Below are 23,707 nucleotides of genomic sequence, written 5' to 3' on the forward strand. Positions count from 1 at the left end.
TTTGTCAAATTGTTGGACGATGCATTTTTTTTTTTTTTAAATTTTTTGGTTGGTTCAGCATATACTGTAAAGTGTAAACAAGCCCCCACACAACTTGCTCCTACTCACAAAACATCAAACTAAGCAGCCTTCCCAAGGTCCTTTCTCTGCTCCCTGGGTTCGGTAGTTCCTGCTCCCTCCTCCAACTTCAGGTACGTTCTAATCTTTCATTTAGATAGTCTTCCTTTCTATACGCATATTGCATAGTTCCTCAATTACTTGTATTTTTTCTGGGTCCCTGATCTCTGGGATCTGAACGATTTTGAACTTCAATCTAAGTTGGGGCTTTTAATTCTTGAATGTCATTCGCCTCATCGGGGTTTCGAAATTTGAGTTCATCTCTACGTTTTCTTTGCATGTTCGGGCCCATTCATATATGTAATTCATGCCCATTAAGTCACTATGCAAGAGAAACAGGAGCAGTGAATTTAAGAGCTGACCGTCATGATGAATTCATGCCTAGGACTTTTTTCAATCTCAAAATTTTCACGCTCTCTCTCTTTCCCTCCCCACCCACCACAAAAAAACAAAAAAAAAACAGGAATCCAGTTCTTCTTTCTCTTACTCTTAGTGGACTTCTAAGACAGCATTTTTTGAGGCGAGAATGCTGCTCCCCTGGGATCAGTTGTTCCGATGGACGAGTTTTTCTTGAGGGGAACTGTTCTGACTAACTGAGAAATACGTAATCATCGGAAAGTGCATCAGTTAACTCGATTTTTTCAAGTCTTCTATTGCGTAGCAACTGGCAAGTTGTGATGCTTTATTTCTCATCGCTGGTTCCTTCCTACTCATTATATTTTACTCCATATCCGTAAGGAACAGATTTGCATACGTTTTTGGTTGATATTTTGGGAAATTCACCATGTTCATCCTTGAACTTTTTCACTAAAACTAATTTCATCCTTGATATTTTTTTTTACCATTGTAGTCCTTTAAGTTTTACTATTTACTATCCAGTCATATCCTTTTCGGTGGCACCATCCATTTCAATTTTTCCGACAAATATCAAGGGCAACATAGGAACCACAAGTCAACTCTCGTATAAAAATAAAAAAGATAAATAAAAATGTTCAACTATATGTTGGGGAGAAAAAACTAAAGCTTCATTATTGGTGACGTGTCTACTTATGTCATTCCCCTTCCGACTGATCTGATCTTTACTTCCGGCAGTAGATTTTCTGGAATTTCCCCACTCAATCACATCCAAGCACGCAGAAACTACGTACTCATACGGGTGCCATTTAAAACCAAAACAGCAAGAAATAAAGGAACATAAATTTTGATGGAAGATGTATATATTTTTCTTGCAAGTTGTTAGTCTTTGCCGGTGCGACGGCGGCAAAAACTAAAATAGAAGACGGCTCCCCATGTCATACAATACTTATTACATACACATAATCGCATTTCGTTATCAATTTTGCATTCTGGCATTTTTCACAAGCAGGTGGAGGGCATTTATTTACATATTCATCTTCTGAGCAATTGGGGTATAATCTACCCTAGGCCAGATGTTTCAATCCAATCAAAAGTTCAATCTTTCTCACATAATAGGATACTTATTTGATGACGGTCAGTGTTGATATGCTTTTCATCCTATTATCTGCATTTTTTTCTTTCAAATTTGTGTTCTGTTGTGTTTCGTTCCTTTTTCTTTCCTTTTTTTATTTTGAAAGGAGAAGCTCGGAGAGAATTTTAGTGAAATTAAAGTGATGGAGTTGGGTTGAAGTCCTTCTGCATTGGAATATCTCCACAACACTCCACAATTTTTAGAATCCAAAAGCAAAATGGCCTCCCTTCCATCTTTCTTGGTGTGTTGCATTTGAGCAGGGCCGTCGCTGCAGAAATGGGCGTAGATGCTCCTTCTACTGTAGCTGCTTCTAGTTTTGTGCGGTGATGGAGTGTCCTGATAGAAGAGTGCTTGATGTGCGGGAGATGGGTTTTGTTTTTTGCCAATTTTTATTTTGTGTCCCACTTTAATGAAAAATTGGTTGTTCTCGGGCAACGGATCTTCAGTAATATTCTCTGTGCTCTCATCTCATCTGTTATACTTTTTATTATATTACTATTTTTTCTTTATAAATATTATGTTTTATTTCTTTTGTTTTCTTAAGATCAAATAGCTATTAACTAAGTAACATACAAAATTTAAACAAACTCAAAAAATCAAAATGCATAAAAAATGACATTTTTTATAAATTTTTTGCTGTATTTTTCAATTTTCTATTATACATTGCTTTTTTGCTGTATTTTTTAATTTTCTGTTATATATTATTTTTTTGAGGTTGTTGCATATATTTTTTTACTCAAATAATAGTTATTGCATCTTAAGGAAACAAAATAGAAATAAAACATGATGTTTATGAATGAGAAATAATAATATAATAAAAAGTGAGATAGAGAATAATATAGAAAGTGGGTTTCTCCCCAGCTTACTTGAATGTTTTTATTTTTCTTTATTTTTTATATAGGATTTCTTATACTGCAGCATCTAACCTTTTCTTGGCCAAAATACCCTTGGCTTGTCGTCCTACAGAGATAAAATGTGATCATTCCACCGTAAAAGTCCTACATTGGCAAATATAATTCGAGGACTACATTGATTAAAAAAAACTATTAAGGACAAAATTGATTTTAATGAAAAAATTTAAGAACCAAATTGGTGAATGAACCCCCCCCCCCCAACCCAACCCCCTTTTTTAATGTACATAACACATCCCCTCCTCCACTTTATACTGTGTTTGATCTGTCAAGATTATGATCTTTTCCCTTGTGCCCTGTTTGCCGGATGTGAAATTACTTCTACCACTTTTTTGGGTCGGACTACTGTGCTCTCGGAATGAATTAAAATTCTATTGAGCTGGACCCCTGGAACTGTAGCATGCTTTAATTCATTCACCAAAAGGTCAACGAGAAGGTGCGGCTTGAATTGGAAAGTATACAAGTAAAATAGTGGCTATCGGCCTATTCCACGGTCGGACTTCAAAGTTTAGGCCTTTTATCATCTTTATTCTTTTTTTTAATATTGCATGTTTGGCTTATAAACCAATCCTCTGTGTGTGTGTGTGTGTGTATTTATTATTATTTTTTTAACCAATTGTTTTCAATTCGGTAGATGGTCAAATGACGGTTTATGACAGCCGAGCAGAAGAAAAGGCCTACTGTAAGAAACTACTACTAATTTGCATTTCCCTGTAGTCATAACTTTGGTTATCAATTTCTTTGATAGAATGTCTTTGAAAACAAGAAGGTGTATCAGTAGATTGTTCATTTGCAGTTGCTAATAAACGTTGAATGATCACCTCATCTAGATGCTTGAGCAATTCTGGAGAGTTTGAACACTCTTAACCTGCCCTCTCCTGCGTGTGCTGACTATGTTTATGTGATGAGATTGAACTCTTAAACTCTCGTTAAAGCTGAACGATTTGTTCATCTACTAATTTTAACAGCAGAGTTGCTTTACTTTTTCAATTCTTGTTTGCAGGATTATCTATAGAATGAAATATTTGTGTGAAGTAGACCTTAGAAGCTAGGATCTTGATGGGGTGCTTATACTCGAAAAACGCCAGGAATGTCCCTGGCTATGAGGAACCTACTGTACTTGCTGCTGAGACGCCTTGTAAGTGTGCATTTTTCTCATAATTTGCCTGGTTTCATACTTAGAAAAGTTGTGTTTTATGTCACTGTATAGCCTACTTTAGGCGTCTGATCACCTTATTTATAGGCTCTATTGAATTGTATTGCAAAATTGTGTAACGCTAATTTCAAGCTCCACTTAGTTGACCTTTTGATTATTTTCCTATCTCCATGAATGTTAATTCCAACACTTTTGATAATTGGCATACTATTCTCTTGCAGTTACAGTAGATGAAGTACAGGCATTATATGAGCTATTTAAGAAAATTAGCAGCTCCATAATTGATGACGGGCTTATCCACAAGGTAATCTCACCAGCTTACCTGTCAATTTACAACATATATCATTTGTTTCCGAATAATTTATCTTTGTCATATAAGATACTGAATTCATGATAGCAGTGAGGCTAGAATGTCTCCTTCTAATGAAATCCTTTTACATGGAATTTGATTATCAGGAAGAGTTTCAGCTTGCTCTGTTCAGGAACAGAAACAGGAGGAATTTATTTGCAGACAGGGTACGTATTTAGACTTCTGTTTTGGTAATTGCTGCTGAAATTGATGACAAATTATTGATGTCTTGGTTTTGTTGCACAATTTTGGCTGCTGCTATTACATTGGATGTGGTTCAACCATGCTGCTGCTTGGTGATGGGTTCTACATGTTGCTATAATATGTGTAAAGATAAATCTGCAATTAGTGGTATCCTTGCTGAATCTTTGGCACATTATCATGCAGGTATTTGATCTGTTTGATCTAAAACGCAATGGAGTAATTGAATTTGGTGAATTTGTCCGATCTCTGGGCGTGTTTCATCCAAATGCACCTATGGCTGACAAAATTGCATGTAATAACTAGTTTTGTCATATGCACAGTTACTCCAAGCAGCCTCAGCCTTCAGTTTTAGTTCATATTATGGTTCTGGCGTAAGATATTCATTGACTTGGCTCATTTATCTTGTGCAAAACTTTTTCTCTTTTGGCAGTTGCATTCAGGTTGTATGATCTAAGGCACACTGGTTATATTGAAAGAGAAGAGGTAACAGTAAACACCATTCATGACGCTGTACTTTCAAATTCCTATTCCCCTCTTCTCAGGGACAGATGTACTTGCTATGCTCAAATATCTCTGTAGATACATCAAAGCTTTACGTGGAAGTAAATCTTTCCACTGAGAATTATGTTCTCATATCTTTGTTTTATAAGCTGTATTACCGCCTTCACTACATCTGCCTAGGATAGTCATACATGCGTCACCCCATATTTCTGTGACAGCTTTCAACCAATTCTGTACACTATCCTTTCCAATCTCATGTCTTAATTAAGGTGACTGTAAGAAATAGCCTAATATAACTTTTGTCCCTCGAATGAAAATATGAAAGCAATTAATTTTTATGAGTCTTGTGCCTGTTGTTTTAACTGACAGTTAAAAGAGATGGTACTGGCTCTTCTGCACGAATCAGATCTCGTGCTTTCAGATGATGTTGTCGAAATGATCGTGGATAAGGTTAAAATTTCTGCTTGCTACATTGTCCACTTCCTATTGGGTCTCTTCATCATCAGATTCAAAAATTTCTTTAAACTTATCCTGCTGTAGACATTCAAAGATGCAGATACCAAAGGTGATGGAAGGATTGATCAAGAAGAGTGGAAGGAGTTTGTGTCGAGGTATCCATCCCTTATGAAGAACATGACACTTCCATATCTGAAGTAAGTGTTATGAGTGAATCAAATGCTTGTATTACATTCAAGCGATTGCTGATCATCTACAGTTTAACCATTCCCGTTCCATTCACAATTTCCTCCTTCAATTTTGCAATTTCTGCTGAAATCAATTTAACTTGGCTATGAAATTGTTCAGTCTGCTTCTGCAGCATGTGCCAGGAACAGTATGCTTGTTGAGACTTCAATGTTTTACATGTTGAGCAAGTAGTCCATATAACTGCTATACATTCGAACGTGCATAATATGATTGAGAATTCAAGGTTTTCAGGTGTTCTCTGTAGATTTTTCGAAAGAAACAAAACACTTTCACAAAAAGTAGCAAGTCCATTAAAATGAAAATAAGTAGAAATTGTCATACACTTTAGATAATTGAGTTTGTTGATTATTATAACTTCTAAGTTATTTGGTTTGATCAGGGATATCACGTTAGCATTTCCAAGCTTTGTTTTAAGCTCTGAAGTTGAAGATTCAGAAATGTTGGTTGAGGTTTAAAGAAAAACTGTTGCAAGGATGCAAGCTTTGCAACTATCGGATGCAAGAAGTTGTTCTAAGCAGCACAATATATAGTTTGTGCATTAGTTTCTAAGGATGGTGGTTTTTACCTCGAGTACAGCTTAATTATATAGAGAGAAGCTTTAGATGCTGCTAAACCATCTTGAAGTAGGCAACATCCCCGTAACAGAACCTTTTTCTTTCCTTTTTTTTCCCTTTAAGCCTAGAGCGAGGGGGAGGGGGGGAAAGAGAGCATGTACAGAAGAAACTCTGCCTTTCCAGGCTTTTGAGTAAAGAACTCCAGTCCATAATGGTCGGAGACACTGTGTTTTGTTCTCTGGTGCAAAATATACTGAGCGGCTTTAGGCGGCTGAAATCTTGCTCGGAGACCGTAAAATGTAAGCTTAGCTTTCTTGATGGTACCAGAATCCATGTTTAAATATTCACACTCCTATATGCATATACCATACTTACTGTGTACGAAGTCAAGGATGGGGAATTGGTGCTTCTAATTTTAGCTTGACATCAAAATGTAAAATAGCACATTTAATTCCAAAATGGGAATAATTCCGGATATTATTCCAGCAATCACACCTTATCTTTACTGAATTTAATATTTTTGTTTATGGCCACCCAAAAAAAAAAAAAAAAGAGAGTAGGAAAAGAAACGATAGTTTTGTGTCTTTGTTAACAAATCATCCAATGTACACTTGATGAAAAGTAATGTCCACAATAGGAAAAGTTTAAGTATTGATCCAACATGAGTATATGAATTTTGACCTTAAAGTTTGCTAGTTTTGATTTCTAGTTCATGCTCTTCTTCTTCTTACTTTGTGTTTTGATGATTATTGAATGCCATTCAACAAGACTCGAAATCGAAATAAATAAATACACCCTAGTACACTAGATAACTATGCTTTTGACTGCCAAGTTCCAATTTGTTTTACTCCATAGTCTATGCGTTTGAAACTTAAAATATACTACTATTCAATAATGGCAAAAGATAGAGAAAAAAATAAAATTAAACCTTTTAACAGCAAGCTCAATAGTAATAACTTCCTCTTAACCTACAATCAGCACAACATGACAAAGTGGGCATTTGGGCCATCGAGTTAACCCATCAAAAGGATAACTCAGACAGGTTTGGACGGGTCATAATTAGATCAACTTATTTATACCCACTTAAATAAATGAGTGTGGTCCGGATATATTCAATTACTCATTAATGAATCATTTAAAATTCTACTTTTTTTTGTATGTTATTTGACAAAAATAACAGTATTTTATTGTTGTTAGATTAGTAAAAAAATTAAATTTATTTGCTTAACACTAATTAAAAGTTGAGTTTAAATGTATAATTATTTTTAAATGACTATAAATTGGTAAATCAAGTCAGCTCACTAATTATTTTTAAATGCATCTAATTGGATATCTATTTAGACCTATTCAAAATTAATGGGCGAGTTATCGGTGGAAAAGTTAGGACGGGTTAACATAATTGGTTATGATCTACACCTCTAAATTATTGAGCAAGGACCCGTAAATCATCATTGGCTTTGGATTCAAGCCATGGGGGCAAACGGTATCACATTGCAATTCTGAGGGATTGAACTGGGGGAGCACTAAAACATTACTTACCGCACGAAACCCTGCTGAAACTGAGGGCTTTCTGTTTAATAGCAGGGGACTGGATGCGCTAAGCTGGGGTCCGGACTCAAGAGGCAAGTTCTCCACAAAATCAGCTTACGAAATGGAGTGTGAAATCGATATGGTGGAGAAGACAAAAGGGATGGAGCAAGATCTAGAAACAAAAAGGTCCCGGAAGATGATAGTGCCTATTGTGGATGGTTCGGCATGGGAAATTAGCAACGAATGGGGAAAAGCGGAGGCGCCATATAGCCAGGGATGAGAAATGTCCAGTTTACCAGAAAGAGTACGAGGATACGCTGCATGCAATCAGAGATTGTCCTTGGGTGGAACAACTATGGAAACACTATGTTAGGGAGAACAAATGGGAAATGTTCAAGAGCCTACCGCTGGTTAAATGGGTGGACTGAAATCTTAAAAAGGAAGAATATTGGAATGCATGGAGGAGTTTGTTTCTCTACCAGCTTAGCTAGTGGTTCATCACGCATGGACAACAAGGAATTGCTTTAATGCGATTGGAGGGGAGCAGAAACTGAGACTGCAACCAACTCGCTTCGAAAGGCAAAATTAGCCCATGATGAACTCACAAAAAGGGAACTGCAGCAGAAGTGTGGACTGGATATACATCAGTTGGGTTGGGAACCGCCACAACAGACTGGGTAAAGGTGAAAGTAAACGGAGCATCCGCCAACAATCCAGGAGTTGCGGGTGCAGGGGGATTAGTCAGAGACGAGACGGGAAATTGGAAAGGTGGTTTCTACTGTAATTTGGGCATTGCAAGCAACTCAGCAGCTGAATTATGGGCCATTATCCCTTGGTTGAAAGTTGAAACTAGCCTGGCAGAAGAGCGTTGTCGCTGAAAAAGACTCTGTAGCGAGCTTATCCCTGATAAATGACAGTGGGAAAGAGAGAGTCCTTATGCAAATCTAATCCACAGAGTAAGACAGAAACAGGGAATGCAAGTTGGATGATGCTTGGAGGGAGGGAAATAACCGTGCAGATGGTTTTCGGCTAAACTCAATCCAAGCAGAGATCCTCCAGGCTCGTCTATCCTTAAGGGACCCGAAACCTGCATGTTTGCAGATGTTGAAATTGGGTTGCATCCCCTCGTTTCGTCCCATTGTAACAAGGTCAATAGGCCTTCCAATGGACCCAAGAAAAAAAAAGAGAAAGGGTTGCTGCATCTACACTGATTCTAACGAACTCTGGTGGTGGAGTCGTCCAATTTGCATATGCATTTTCCCTCCATTCTCGAACAGGTGAAACTGTTGCACTATGGTCAAAATTCTGTAGCGTTTAAAAGTCACCCTCTATCCCCCACAATCAAGCCGATGCTATTATTTTGAAAAACAAAATTGAAGTTTTAAAAGTTTGTAGCTTTTAAAATCAACATAATTCCTGCATGTGTAAATATGTATGTATATATTATACCCTTTTGAGCGTCCTTTTCTCCCAATTCTTAGACATAAAATTTGAACCCCAAATCTATAGATATACCAACTCCCAAAGTAATTCCACTACTTCCTTTGAAAAAATTAACAATTCTACTTGAGTAGCCATCTGAAGGTTTACCGGGCCTTTACATTACATCTTGTAAAAAGTGTGGGTTAAGGGGTAATATTGGACACATAGTGGATCATATTGTAAAATGTTTTTTTGGTCCTTGGCATTTACAAATTGAGTTACTATAGTCAAGTAAAAATTCGACATAACAAATTGGATCATTAACATGTTATCCGATTTGGATCGACAACATATTTCCAATCATTATTTTTGGTCAAGAAAATGACGTAGAGAGTTAATATTTTGAGGAAGAAAAAAAAAAGAATAAACATTTTTTTATTATATTAAAAAAAAAAGATATGTATGCATTAAGATACACCTTCATATCCTTAATATGGAAAATAACGAACATATCAAAACCATACTTTTAACTTTGCTTCGTATTACTTTTTGGGGAGCAGTGTCCGCGGACATGGAATCCATACAGGATTAACTAAATCAATTTTGATCGTTCAAGTGGTGAATATGCACTTTTTCAAGAATGAGTAGATTAGAAATGATAATTTGCAGAAGTGAAGGACTATATGTGAAATATTTTCAAGTTAGTTTGATTTCACTTGTAGCCCCCTCAGGCTTTTTATCCCCCTAGAAGCCCTTGGCATTCGTCCCTTCCGTGACTGGCTGATTGTATGAACAGGGACATAAACTGATACAGAACCAAATATATATATATATATATATATTTGTTTATTTATCCGCTCCTTTCTTCACGTCGATTTCTAATTGCTCCACGTCAAAAAGTCGAACAATCTGAACTTTAGGTCCATTAGATTCTCCGATTTTGTCTTGAGTTCTCTGAGGTTATATTATGTAATAAGGAAGAAGAAGAGGGAAGAACACTGAATCAAACGGCTCACAGAAACGGAGATCTCATAGTTATTACTGTTCTTTTGCTGCTGACGGGGCCGATCAAAATCAAATCTTTCTCTGGTTCAGGTCTGATTCCAATCCCAATTCCACATTTAGGCTTTTTCTTATGGATGATAGATTGAACTAAAAGTTTATAGCCCTTATGGGCTCTTTACCCTTTTTGCTGATTGATTAAATTTACAGGCTAGTCAACAGTCGAAATATTTGCCTGCACTTACTGGATTATATCAGTCGTTATCGAACTTTCTATTTTTTTCCGAAACCTTATTGGCAGATACGGTGCCTTTTTCTCTTTTTTAGTCTGTTGTTTTTTTCCTCAACTAATAATTGCTCAATTGAGATGAGGAATCTTTTACGAGCTTTTCTTTTTTGTCAAAAGAAAATAAAGCCAAAAAATGGAGAATTTGAATTAATTTTAATAGCAAAGGTGTATGCCAAGTGGGAGAAATTGAATCTTGGCTAATGTTTTTAACTTTCACTAAATTACCCACTTGAATTTCTTTTTTTGGGTTTCCTCTTGTTTTATAGTCATGAACCAGATTAATTGTTTGACATTTTTAAATTGATTACTGATTAACTTTCCAATTCCTTTTGAACTAAAGCATGCCATTGACTTTGTTTTCTAAAGCTATAATGAAGCCATTGACTTTGGATGGCTTGCAGATTTGTCAGTTTGCACGGTTTGATGTGTAAACTGTTCAATTTTGGATCACTTAATTGCTAATGCAATCGACTGATGCAAATGAAAAGGAGAAGACTTTGAAACGTCGGAGATCACTTTCTTTCGACATGCCAGTAACTGATCCAGCTACGGTACAACCATTAGATGACTGCTTCGTTTTTCCTGTTGAAGAAATTGTCCAATACCCATTGCCAGGTTTTGGAGCTCCAACATTGGTTAGCTTCAGTCCTGATGATAGCTTGGTGGCATACTTATTTAGTCCTGATCAAAGTTTGAACAGAAATCTCTTTGTGTTTGATCTGAAAAGCCGCAAGCAAGAATTGTTTTTCAGTCCTCCAGATGGTGGACTTGATGAGAATAACTTATCTGCAGAAGAGAAGTTGAGGAGGGAGAGGTCAAGGGAACGTGGATTGGGGGTAACTCGCTATGAATGGGTGAAGACAAGCTCGAAAAAGAAGGCTGTTATGGTGCCATTACCTGTTGGGGTGTGTCTCCTTACCTCCATGTTATTTTCCTTTTGCATATATAAGACCATTCTCATGGGTGAATGCTGAAGCGAAAGCTACTCTTATTTATTTATTTTTGGAATGCTGAAGCAAAAGCTTCTCCTTTTTTATTTTTATTTTTTGGTTTTTCTTTTCTCCAGTGGTAGGATGTATCGTTTTGTCATTGAGGGACATGACGAGATTAACAAAGTTGCTCTGGAGTGCTCTTTCCAAATGCACAAAAATGTGTTCGAAAAGAACCCCTTTTCCAGTCTTTTTGGAACTATGCTGCCTTAAAATTTTCTGTTTTCTTTGCTCTTCTTGACCTGGAATTTTCTGTAGGAATAAGATGCCAAGGAAGTCTAACGATTTTAAGTCTTTTTAATAGCTATTCAGATTATTGACTTGCTAAAACTTGGGAACTATCATTTGCATGGCTGCGCTATATTTCCACTTGGTATAGTAAATAATGGGTTTGCTTGGACGCTGGTTTTTTTTCAAAAGTTTTTTTGCTTACATCATCAATATATTTTTCAATCACCTTTTTATCTTGCATACATCACATCAAAAAGTGCTACAGTATTTTTAAGAAATTATCCCAAAAAAGTGCTACAGTATTTGCTTGCATAAAAAAAATGCTTTCCAATGGTTCATTTATACAAGAATCCATTTCATCTACTGACATGGGCCTGTGCGCATCTAACCTACTTCTGTTTGATCCATCACAGATATATATCCAGGATTTTCATCTGCAGCCAGAGCTTAAGATTCCAAGTGTAGCATCTTCTCCAATTATCGATCCACACATCTCCCCAGATGGAACCATGCTTGCATATGTCAGAGATAGTGAGCTTCATGTGTTAAACCTTTTATACAACGATTCAAAGCAGTTGACATCCGGTGCTGATGGAATCAATCTAGTAAGCATAAAGTCCAATATTGTTGGTATACTTGAGATGGCCCCTATGATGATATATATGAAGTCTATAAATTAGAGAGATCATTTTGACCAATCATAGTGTACAAATAAGTGTATTTTAGCAGTGCAGGTTGCCCACCAATTGTGTTTGCAATTTATGACCTCTTGGAATCGTGTTTTCATCATTTGATCTTTTTGGCCAAATTTGGCTCTCATTTAAACTTGTTGGTCTATTCTAATGACAGTAATCTGCCAAGAACAACAATTAAGTGTTATGCCTTCAACGTTTTGTCTTATTACGCCTGTATTATGGTCCATTTCATGGACCTTTTTTGTTGGACTGAATTATGTTTAAGATGTATGAATATGATGATCATTTCTCGTTTGGGTTGTTTCAGATGCATGGTCTTGCAGAATATATAGCACAGGTGAGATAATTCATTCTCTCTCTTTAGATTTTCTGAGATTTTCAATAGTTTAGTGCCCATTATGGGAGAAGAAATAGGTTAATGCACATCTTTCTGATTCTAGGAGGAGATGGAACGAAAGAATGGTTACTGGTGGTCACTGGACAGCAAGTTCTTGGCATTTACACAGGTTGATTCATCTGAGATACCTCTTTTCAGAATCATGCACCAAGGTAAAAGTTCTGTTGGTTCAGACGCACAGGAGGACCATGCTTACCCTTTTGCTGGGGGGCCCAATGTCAAAGTGCGCCTTGGGGTGGTTTCTGTCATTGGAGGTCCTGTGGTGTGGATGGATCTTCTCTGTGGAGAAAAGGTCGAAGCTGATGGTGATGAGGAATATTTAGCAAGAGTAAACTGGATGCATGGAAATGTTCTTACTGCTCAGGTTTTGAGTAGATCGCATTCTAAGCTCAAAATCCTCAGGTTTGACATCAAAACAGGCTGTAGGAAAGTACTTGTGGAAGAAGAGCATGAGACATGGATCACTCTGCATGATTGCTTCACCCCTTTGGATAAAGGACTCAATAAATACCATGGGGGATTTATTTGGGCGAGTGAGAAAACAGGATTTAGACACCTGTATCTTCATGACTCAAATGGAGTTTGCTTGGGACCTATAACTCAAGGAGATTGGATGGTTGAGCAAGTTGCTGGAGTAAATGAGGCTGCTGGCCTCGTATACTTTACAGGAACTTTAGATGGCCCTTTAGAGTCTCATCTATATTGTGCTAAATTGTTTCCAGATGCAAGCTGTCCATTGGAGGCCCCATTGAGATTAACTCGAGAAAAGGGAAAACATATAGTTGTCCTTGACCATCAACTGCATAGTTTCATAGATATTCATGATTCACTGGATACACCTCCAAGAATATCTCTTTGCTCCCTACATGATGGCAGCTTAGTTATGCCTTTGTACGAGCAACCACTGAGCATTCCCAGGTTCAAAAAGCTCCAGATTGAGCCTCCACAGATAGTTCAGATACCAGCAAAAGATGGGACTGCTTTATATGGGGTGCTATACAAGCCTGATCCTTCAAGATTTGGACCACCACCATATAAAACTATGATTCAAGTCTATGGTGGTCCCAGCATACAGCTAGTCTGTGATTCCTGGGTGAACACTGTAGACATGAGGGCTCAGTACCTTAGAAGCAAAGGCATCCTAGTATGGAAGGTTAGCTGATATTTAGATGAGATCAAACTATTTATCTGATGAAGAATCATTTTCTTTGTTTCTATGCACCCCATTGTACTTTGCAAAAGTGTGCTACACTTGTAATCAGTGCACGATTTGTACCAAGTTTAGATGCCTTCTTAAATTTGTGGAATCTGCCCAAAGGTTGGGATTCCTACACAGAAGATATGTCACAAATAACTTATCTGTTTTCTAGTTTCTTGCCATGACATTGTAACATTCCCAGCTGTTTATTGTAGAAGATACAGGAACAGCTTAATTCTGATCTCGAGTCCTTTCCCTTTTTCAGATGGATAACAGAGGAACTGCTCGACGGGGACTCAAATTTGAAGGTGCACTGAAGTATAATTGTGGCCATATTGATGCTGAAGATCAATTAAGCGGAGCTGAATGGCTAATAAAAAATGGACTAGCTCACCAAGGCCATATCGGATTGTACGGATGGAGCTATGGCGGATACCTCTCAGCTATGTCTTTGGCAAGGTTTCCTGAATTATTTCGGTGTGCTGTTTCTGGTGCCCCAGTAACATCATGGGATCGGTATGATACATTTTACACTGAAAAGTACATGGGTTTGCCCGCTGAAAATCCGTCAGGTTATTTGTATAGCTCTGTGATGCAGCATGTGGAGAAAATCAAGGGGAAGTTGCTGCTCGTGCATGGTATGATTGATGAAAATGTGCATTTTAGGCACACTGCAAGGCTTGTAAATGCGTTGGTGGCTGCTGGTAAGCCTTATGAGTTGTTGATATTTCCTGACGAGCGGCACATGCCCCGCCGGCATAGGGACCGTATATATATGGAAGAGAGGATATGGGATTTCATTGAGAGGAATTTGTGATGAATGAGCCAGTTGTGATTCATTGTTCCAGTTGGTTCTGTCCCTCATCAGGTTGAGAAACTCTTGTAGTCTCAGTTTCATACTTTCATCTCTTCCCGTTCTTTTTCCATCCCCTTTTCGGGATTCTCTGGCAATAAAGGAAAAAAAGGCCTTTTTTTCTTCTTTTGATTCGCTGAACAATTTTAGCTGTGTCCAATACCCAGAACTTGTAATTGAGCTTTGTATTGGCTCCCATGTACCATACGTGCTCGTGTACAAAATTTACGAGTAAACTCTGCATTTGTTGAGAGACACCGGAATAACATTGCAGTTTATTCTTTTCTTTTGTATGATTGTTTTTCTTCTAATGTGTTTTGGCTAATGCCAATACATTGGCCTGGGGCATGTGGCTCACAGAACATTTCAGCAAATCAAATTCAGAGGCATAAATAAAATGTCGAACTAAGCACTGGTATTTGCACTGCTGGTTACAAATAGATTTGTGTACTAGTAGACAAATCACCTAATCAGACTTTGTACTTTGAAATACATGTGGATAGGTCTCCGGAAATTCAATGTCAATTAATATCTCGTCTGGCTAATTACTCTCCCCCATTTCTTTTAAAATAGTGGGAAAGATTGTACCATTCTTCTCGTGGAAAGATTGTACCATTCTTCTTGGCCAAGTTAAAACTCTAAGGGTGCGTTTGATAAAACTAAAAATTGAAATATGAAATCTGAAGTCATTAAATTATTAAATTGTAAGTATTAAATTTAATATATTTGAGTGTATATCACATTTAGTGATAAGTAAATAGTTTATCACTTAATTTTCGGAGCAAGTTTTGTCTAGGAAATTCAATGCTACTTAATTAATTCAGATGTTCAATTTTTGGTTATCAAACGGTCTGAATATGTTAGGATCTGAATCTATTAAATTTAAGTGCTGAATTGGGTTATCAAGTAGGGTTTAAAACTTAATGGGACAAATTTAGAAACCTCAAATTTTTGACAATTTCACTTAGCACCCCTAAAATTTTAAAAATTATGCATATCTTCCTTGTTCATTTAAAATGATAATGCTAACCTTAATATTCTAATAAAGCTCCCTTATTTGCACTTCTTATCCATAAGATGGGTTTCATATTCCCCTTTCCTCCCCCCCCCCCCCAAACCTTCTTATTCAATTTTTTTATATTTTAAATTAAGGGTAGAAATTGAGGCCCCAAAAACTAAAATTGATGCCCCCAATTGATTTTTGGTATTTTAAATTAAGGGTAGAGTTGAAATTTCACAGTTCTCCGTTAATAAAGAAGGTTTTCGTCCACTTCCTATATTAGTCCAAAATACAAAGAAGGCTATTTGGGTGTTTTTAAATAATAAGGGGGTTTCGTGACCTTTGATAAAATCACAAAAGAGTTTTCTGTATTTTATCATTTCTTTTATAATTGTCCCAAATTACTTTATAATGGTTTAGAAGAACAAATTAAACTTTTTAAAATAAGAGCATCTTAAGATATTCATTTAAGTTTTTATCCTATTTTAAGGTTTGATTATTAAAAGTATCAAATTAAGGGAGGTAAGTATAAATTTTAAAAATTTGAGAGAGATAAGTAAAATTGTTATAAACCACAAGGGGGATTTTTGAAATTATCCCAAACTTGATTGAGAAGCCTGGTAAGGGATCTTTGGGAAAAATAATTCTTACCGATGCCGGATGAAAGAGAATAGAAGAAGGACAGGCTTGCCGCCGGCACTAAAGGAAGGGGCGGATGCTGGGATCTACCAAATCTGAATTGCGCTTTGCCATAATAAAACTTTCCTTCTGTTCTTTAGACACATAACTGAGCGGAAACGTGCTTTCTGTTGCCTTTGTTCCCAATCAATGATACAGATGCTACTCCTCTTGGATCGAGGCTACAGTTGTGCAGTCATTCCAATTGCCAACTAAAAATGCAATTTCACTGCACCCAAGGAGTAATTCAAGTATTGCATTTTTCACATCAGGACATGTATTCCAAATGTATTAAGTTCGAGCTCTCCACTACTATTAAGTCCAATATAAATTCTACATCTTTTATTGATTCATCAAAGAAAGTTATGCAAAACAAGATCTAATGATGACGTTTATTTCATCTTCTTTGGTTATTTTTCTTTGTTCAACTTTAGGAAAGAAATTGTTCTTGTCTCATTTAAAATTAAAATAAAATCAAAGAGAGAAGGGTTAAAAAGGGGATAATATCAGAAACCTCCCTTGAAATTTCTCGTATTATCATTTGGCATCATTAAGGTTTTAAATATATCACTTACTTCCCTTATTTTTGTTATTTGTGAAATTCTTTTTTTTAACAATCTAAACTACCCTTCTACTTGTTAAATAAAAATACACTTAAATCATTTTGTTTATTTCAAGAAAACTATCATTTAAAAAAAATAATATCTAATAGTACTACCACATCATAATGCTATAGTCCATAAAAATATGTATTTAAAAAATAAAAAAGGTATTTGCGAAGAAATACACTTGATTAATTTAACTGTATATGTTCAAAATCGATTTCTTATAAACTTTATATTTTTTCCAACTTCTTCTTAATCATTGCCAAAACCTTTTAAATTATACTGATCATTATAAAAGTCAACCTAAAATAAACAAAGAAATGATACTACACTCTATCACAATTACAAAAAAGTTAAAAATAAACAAAATTTAATTTATTATAATTTACAAATAAAAAATCACATAATCATCCAAAAAATGAGTAAGACAAAAAATTGGAGGAAATAGAAAAAGAAAAAAGTGACATTTGTTTCTTTTTTATTTAATTTTGACCTCCATTTATTTGATATGTGAATTATATATTAATTGAGGGTTAGTATAGTCTTTTGCAATTATTAGGGGAGGTAAGTGATTATTTTTAAAATTTCAAGGGCGCAAAGTGATATTAGGATAAAGCTCAAGGGAGGTCTCTGATATTATCCCTTAAAGAAAACAAAAAAATAAAAAGAGGAAGAACTTTTTTTTTAATTATTTTTTAACCTCTTTTCAAATCTATGCAAAGTTCTAGAACATGGTAGTAAGGTCCCCCGATACTTGCGGTGAAAGTGCTTACGTGCCATCATTTCCGTGGGGCCTCCAGCAACACTATGGCTACATCCACCCAGCTGTGCTGGTTAATCCAAATTAGCCCCCAATGCAAATGGTAGTAAAAATTTTCACTCATTACACTCCCTGTCTGTGCCCCCGGTAAAAAAATCTCCTCCTGCAAAGTAAGTGCAGAGCAAGAAACGGGGGGAAAAAAAATCCTCTTGAACCAAAAAAAAAAAAAAATGCAGGAGGTGATCATGGATATTGGAGAAGAAAATATTATGGGTTTTGGATAGATCCTTTGATAATTTCCCTTCAATTTTAATTACAATTTGTTCTGCAATTTGCCACGCTCACCTTTGAACTTTCCTTTTGCCTCTTCCCGATAAGAAGTTCAAATTTTTTCCTGCCCTATTAGACATTGTTGAAGTCAAGATGTACCACGTTTAACTTCGGTTGGTTTTTCTTGTTTAGACCATAATTGGTACCCGGGAATCCTGAAAAGGCAAAAACTTTCTGCCTTCTTAGTGGAAAAAGCTTTTGCTTTTGGTGATGGTGTATCTTGCAGGTTGAGAATGTGTTGAAGGGCGGTGCAATTGAGTTTCAGGTCATAGCACCACAATATTACAAATCCTTGTGCTTTGTTTACTACTATCGATGTAAGGGTTCTGCCTCATTTCCTTGTACTCGGTCCCTTCAGGCTAAATTTTGGGTTCTTGATTTGTGAATATTCTTGGGTTCTTGGTTCTGACGTGATAAATTGTTGTTTGTGGATTGATAGGTTTCTGGAATTTTAGCGTGTTGTATGGTTTTGTCAAGTGGTTGACTAATTAGGCTGTTGAAGAACCAAACTTCGTGATTGTTGTGGTGGGCTCTTAAAAAATTGAGAACTTTACCGCTTGATATACAGGGGAGGATTATCTATTGGAGCTGCAATGTCGATTGCCAGTGTGGCTCTTACTCCTGTTTATGAAGATTATTGGAACTTTCCTGGTCATGTCTTGGGTAGAAATGGGGCTTTTTCAAATGAATCCATCGTAATTTTCCTTGCAATTGGAGGGTCTGTGATACCTATGCAGGTAATGGGGTCTGATTCTATTGCTTCTGTAAAGCTCAGGATACAGAACCGTAAGGGATTTTTTGTGAAGAATCAGAAACTTGTTTTTGATGGGAAAGAATTATCGCGGAATAATTCCCGTGTTCAGGACTATGGGGTCACTGATGGGAATGTGTTGCATTTGGTCCTTAGGCTATCAGATCTCCAGGCGATTACTGTTAGAACTGTTTGTGGGAAAGAGTTTGAGTTCCATGTTGGACGAAAGAGAAATGTGGGCTATGTGAAACAGCAGATTGCTAGAAGCGGGAATGAATTTCTCGATCTCAAGGATCAGGAGTTAGTATGTGATGGTGAGGAACTAGAAGATCAGAGGCTCATTGATGATATTTGTAAGACCAATGAAGCAGTAATACACTTGCTTGTCCGTAAGTCAGCAAAAGTTAGAGCTAAGCCTGTTGGAAAAGATTTTGAAGTCTCGATTGTTGCATCAGAAGTAGATAAGAGTAGGAGGGCTGACTCAGTAGATGAGAGAAGTTCTGAGGTGGAATCATTAGTTGAGAAACTTCCAGTTGCTGCCATAAGGCCTTTGGAGAAAGAATTCTTTTTGGAACCACTAGTAGTCAATCCAAATATTAGGCTATCATCTGTGATTAAGCAACTTGTTGATGCCACTTACCATGGACTGGAGAAGGGTAATCCACCGATTATGTCGTCTGAGGGGTCAGGGGGTGTTTATTTCATGCAAGATTCATCTGGTCAGAAGTATATTTCTGTATTTAAGCCAGTTGATGAGGAACCCATGGCTGTAAACAACCCTAGAGGGGTTCCCTTGTCCGTCAATGGTGAAGGGTTGAAAAAAGGGACACGAGTTGGTGAAGGGGCTGTAAGGGAAGTTGCAGCATACATCTTGGATCATCCAAAGGGTGGACAGTGCTCGTATCTTAAGAATGAGAAAGGCTTTGCTGGCGTTCCCCCAACTGTGATTGTCAAGTGTCAACATGAAGCATTCAATTATTCTGAGGGCTTTCACCCATCCTATAAGAATACTAAGGTTGGATCACTCCAATTGTTCATGGAGAACTGCGGCAGTTGTGAGGACATGGGGCCCCGTAATTATCCTGTGGATGAAGTACACAAGATTTGTGTTCTGGATATTAGGTTAGCAAATGCAGACAGGCATGCTGGCAACATCTTGGTTTGCAAAGATTCCGAAGAAGGTCGGATTAACCTCATTCCAATTGATCATGGCTACTGCTTGCCTGAAAATGTAAGCACATCGAACTTTCTACATGACGACTTGATTGAACTTATTGTAACCATTTGAAATTTTAAGAACACTAAAGGCAGGGGTTACATTGGGTGCCTTGGGAGTTAATTCACCTAGAAAGTGTCATGTTCTGTACTATCATGAGCATTTGAGGTTAATGATGGTGTCCCGATGCCTGTGTAAAACAAGTTAATTTGGAAATTAAATCCGAGGCTACATCCTGTTCCAAAACATATAAGTGTCAGATTTTGATGTTACACTCTGGTAACAAGTAGTTTCCTGAGAAAGGTGCCTAGTTTTTTTGTGCAGAGATACTTAAAGCGGGTAGCTTTAGGACAAAAGTTCATTTGAAAGAAGTCTAGTATATTTTGCATCGTACTTTTATGGGTACGGCAACGACCAATAGTGAGATTTCCATTCGTGAGGATTTTAGATTACCTTGATCATTGCCATTGTTTTGAGGTTTATTTCTTTCCCATCCTGTGTTTCTTCTTTCTGATTTGTTGTATTGTTCTTCCATTGGTTTGCTTTTTTTCTTCTTGTTTCCTTGCTGCAGTTCAAAGACTGCACCTTTGATTGGCTTAATTGGCCTCAAGCACGCCAACCGTTTTCGCCAGAGATAATTGCCTACATAAACTCGCTCGACGCTGAGAAAGATATTGAACTTTTGAGGCTGCATGGATGGGAACTTCCATTTGATTGCGCGCGCATCCTTCGCATCTCCACCATGCTCTTGAAAAAAGGTGCAGGGAGAGGGCTTAATGCATTTCAAATTGGAAACATCATGTGCAGGGAAACACTGAAGAAGAAATCGGTTATTGAGCAAATTGTCCGAGAAGCACAAGAAGCTGTGCTTCCTGGAATGAGCGATGCTGCATTCCTCGAGTCGGTGTCATTGATCATGGATCGTTACCTTGATGCCATGTCTGCAAGTAAATATGTAGGTAGGTAGAATGTACGTAGAATATTGTGACTGGTCGGATGGAGGATGGACGGCCAAGGATGTTGCTTAATCTCTATCCCTCCTGGGTAGTCCTACATCGCGACCCTATGACTTTGTTGCGCTTAACTCCGCTCTTTTGAGCATTATGACTGTTGAAACTGAGAATTGAAAGCATCGCTTTCCTCGTAAAAGTGTTACCTGATACCATGGTCTCGTCAAATCTCTGTTCTTTCTTCGTGTTTATCTCTAGTTTTGTTCTTTTGCGTTTTTCCCCTTGACGAGCTCTCTCTCTTCACACACAGACACCTGCATGTATGCGTCGGTATTGACGGAAAAGAGGAGGAAAGTCTACCGTTAGTTTCTCCTCAGGTGCCTTTGTTTTCTCTGATTCTGTGTCCTGAGAGGATTCTACCAATTTAGCTGGTATTTGTTGGTCACGAAGGAATCTAATTACCATGAAGGATAATCCCATTTGAATTTTCAAAAATTTTTGGGGCCTTTTTGAATGGATGTTCTATGAGTATTTGTTAACATATCTACATTTCAGTCAACCTATTTTATATATATATATATATATATATATATATAAGCATACTAATAATTATTTTTTTTTTATATGGCTCTGTTTGAATTCAAGAGTTTTTTAAATATTACTAAAATTTTAAAATTCGAGAATTTTTCAAAAATTAGTTTTTTAAATATTATTAAAAATTTTTAAAAATACTTTAAAAGGTATTTTAAAAAGTAGTTTAAATTTTTTTTAATATTTAAAAAATATTCTAAAAATTCTTCTACTCTTAAATATTTCAAAATATTTTCTAAAAATATCTTAAAATATACTATAAAAACTCCGTTATAGTAACATTTTTCAAAAACATTCTCAAAAACAGTTAATTCAATCGGATATATTTAATTAAGGAAAATTTGTTAAATTGGTCCCTAACATTTATCAAAAACACTTTTTTAGTCCCCAACATATAAAATCAACCAAAATTGTCTTTCACATTTAAATTGTGATCCAATTTGGTCCTAATGCTCTTTTTTACTCTTTTCTCCGGCTAAAAATAGCACGTCCTTCTCACGTGGTCATATTTTCAAGGGTAAAATTGGAAAACAAAAGCTTTACTCAACTAGCTAGTCCGTTACACTGTGTAGCAATTTGTGCACCGAGAGAGACAAACAGAGAGAGAGATTCATCAGCTAGCAGCAGAATCTTATCATCATCATGTCCCCAATTGTAATCAGCAATTCAATTCCTCTTTCAAAGTTGATAAGATTACTGCTATCATCATTATCATCATCGGCAATACCTACCCAATTTGAAATCTCCCAATCGATCCGTAATATCCCTCACATATGAAAACCTTTTCAGGATCAAAACAGCAATGGAAAAGGGAGATGGGCAGTGGCGTCAAGCAGAAGCAGCTACCCAAGTGGAAAATCCACTTTGAAAAATCCCCAAAGCAAAAAATCCAGCCTCCTCCGGAATTCGTCTGCCCCATCCCGGCTCCCTCATGGTTGACCCCGTTGTTGTCTCCTCCGGCCACTCCTTCGAGCGTAAGTGCATCAATGCCTGCGAGTCCCTCAACTTCAGGCCCACCCTCCCCGACAGCTTTGTACCCGATTTCTCCACCCTCATCCCTAACCTCGCTCTCAAGTCCGCTGTTCTCAGCTGGTACCATTTTACTCTCTTTACCCCTCCTCCCAAACCCTTCGATTTTTGCTCCGCTCATAACCTCATTTCGTACCTTGTTGCTCGCTTCCCGTTCCCAACAAAAGCCTAATCATCAGTTATCAAAGTTCTCTTCCCAAGAAACCGAGCTGACTCGGACGCCTAGTCAAGTTTCCGCCAGCTCCAAGGAATCTGTGACGGCCGCCACTGTCATCAACAGGCCCACCACTCCTCTACCTTTAACCACCCGCCCTTATTGTTGCTGCTCTTCTTCGTCCTCCTCAGATATTGAGTCCTTGTGTCACTCTAGCTCCCTCGAAGAAGACAAGTTCATGACCAAGCTCCGGAGCTCTTAAGTGTTCGAGCAAGAGGAGGCTCTGTTTTCCCTCCGGAAACTAACCCGGACCCAGGAGGAATCCCGAGTGAATCTCTACACTGCGTGTCTACTCTCGACTCTCCGGCCTCTGATCACCTTCAAATATGCTTCTGTTCAGGTGAACTCAGTCACCGTTGTGGTGAACCTGTCCTTAGAGAGTCGAAGCAAGATAAAGATCGTGAGGTCAGGGATCGTCCCCAGTGGATCTGGGATTTGTGTTTTCCAATTTTGCCTTTGAAAATATGACCACGTGAAAGGGGCGTGCTATTTTTAGCCGGAGAAAGGAGCAAAAACGAGCATTATGACCAAATTGGATCACAATTTAAATGTGAAGGACAATTTTGGCTGATTTTATATGTTAGGGACTAAAAAAGTATTTTTGATAAATGTTAGGGACCAATTTGACAAATTTTCCTTTAATTAATCCTCTTATATTTATATGATTTTTTAATTAATTTTATATTTTTAAAAATCTAACACTTGAAATACATTCTAATAGTGTTTATGGGACTCTCGTTAGATGGAATTTTTTTTTTTGGATACCTATTCTTTCTTCTGCGGATCTACGTCACTCTTAACAAAAATGAAAAAAAAAATTATTTCCTCCGTTACAACAAAGCCAAATGAGACTTCGCTTAAGCTCGGAGAGGAAAGAGCCTTTGTGAGAATGGATAATATTTTTAAATGCGCCTTTCATTTTGTAGCCCAAAATCACCATTAGCTTTGTGCAATAGTTCGAGTGGAAATAGCTGTTTCAAATCGGATCAGA

The 23,707-nt window shown here is 37.2% G+C and overlaps 3 protein-coding genes across 12 annotated transcripts; all 3 read left to right on the forward strand.

Annotated features, from left to right (window-relative positions):
- Positions 1-15: 15 nt before the first annotated feature.
- Positions 16-6,367, forward strand: LOC113729935 (calcineurin B-like protein 7). 9 transcript variants are annotated; one of them, XM_027254281.2, is made up of 10 exons: positions 16-191; positions 3,152-3,199; positions 3,521-3,655; positions 3,895-3,977; positions 4,130-4,189; positions 4,356-4,518; positions 4,657-4,709; positions 5,097-5,177; positions 5,284-5,380; positions 5,812-6,367. In XM_027254281.2, exons 3-9 carry the CDS (start codon positions 3,577-3,579, stop codon positions 5,353-5,355), a joined length of 591 nt encoding a protein of 196 aa, XP_027110082.1. In that variant the 5' UTR covers positions 16-191; positions 3,152-3,199; positions 3,521-3,576; the 3' UTR covers positions 5,356-5,380; positions 5,812-6,367. The 9 variants fall into 9 exon arrangements, with proteins under 9 accessions (XP_027110082.1, XP_027110080.1, XP_027110078.1 ...); XM_027254277.2 differs by having other exon boundaries at positions 29-191; positions 5,268-5,380; XM_072078014.1 differs by having other exon boundaries at positions 33-191; positions 4,410-4,518.
- A 3,462-nt stretch (positions 6,368-9,829) lies between these two features.
- On the forward strand, positions 9,830-14,885 carry LOC113729936 (uncharacterized). 2 transcript variants are annotated; one of them, XM_027254282.2, is made up of 6 exons: positions 9,830-10,033; positions 10,631-11,134; positions 11,863-12,054; positions 12,452-12,481; positions 12,585-13,694; positions 14,005-14,885. In XM_027254282.2, the coding sequence occupies exons 2-6, from the start codon at positions 10,691-10,693 to the stop codon at positions 14,554-14,556; spliced, it is 2,328 nt and encodes a 775-aa protein (XP_027110083.1). In that variant the 5' UTR covers positions 9,830-10,033; positions 10,631-10,690; the 3' UTR covers positions 14,557-14,885. The 2 variants fall into 2 exon arrangements, with proteins under 2 accessions (XP_027110083.1, XP_071934116.1); XM_072078015.1 differs by having other exon boundaries at positions 9,896-10,033; positions 10,596-11,134.
- Positions 14,886-17,792: 2,907 nt separating this feature from the next.
- On the forward strand, positions 17,793-21,092 carry LOC140036489 (phosphatidylinositol 4-kinase gamma 3-like). The gene is made up of 3 exons (XM_072078016.1): positions 17,793-18,282; positions 18,405-19,947; positions 20,504-21,092. The coding sequence occupies exons 2-3, from the start codon at positions 18,559-18,561 to the stop codon at positions 20,897-20,899; spliced, it is 1,785 nt and encodes a 594-aa protein (XP_071934117.1). The 5' UTR covers positions 17,793-18,282; positions 18,405-18,558; the 3' UTR covers positions 20,900-21,092.
- The last annotated feature ends 2,615 nt before the right edge of the window (positions 21,093-23,707 follow it).

The sequence above is a fragment of the Coffea arabica genome, chromosome 2e, assembly GCF_036785885.1.
Source record: "Coffea arabica cultivar ET-39 chromosome 2e, Coffea Arabica ET-39 HiFi, whole genome shotgun sequence".
NCBI classification, from domain to species: domain Eukaryota; kingdom Viridiplantae; phylum Streptophyta; class Magnoliopsida; order Gentianales; family Rubiaceae; genus Coffea; species Coffea arabica.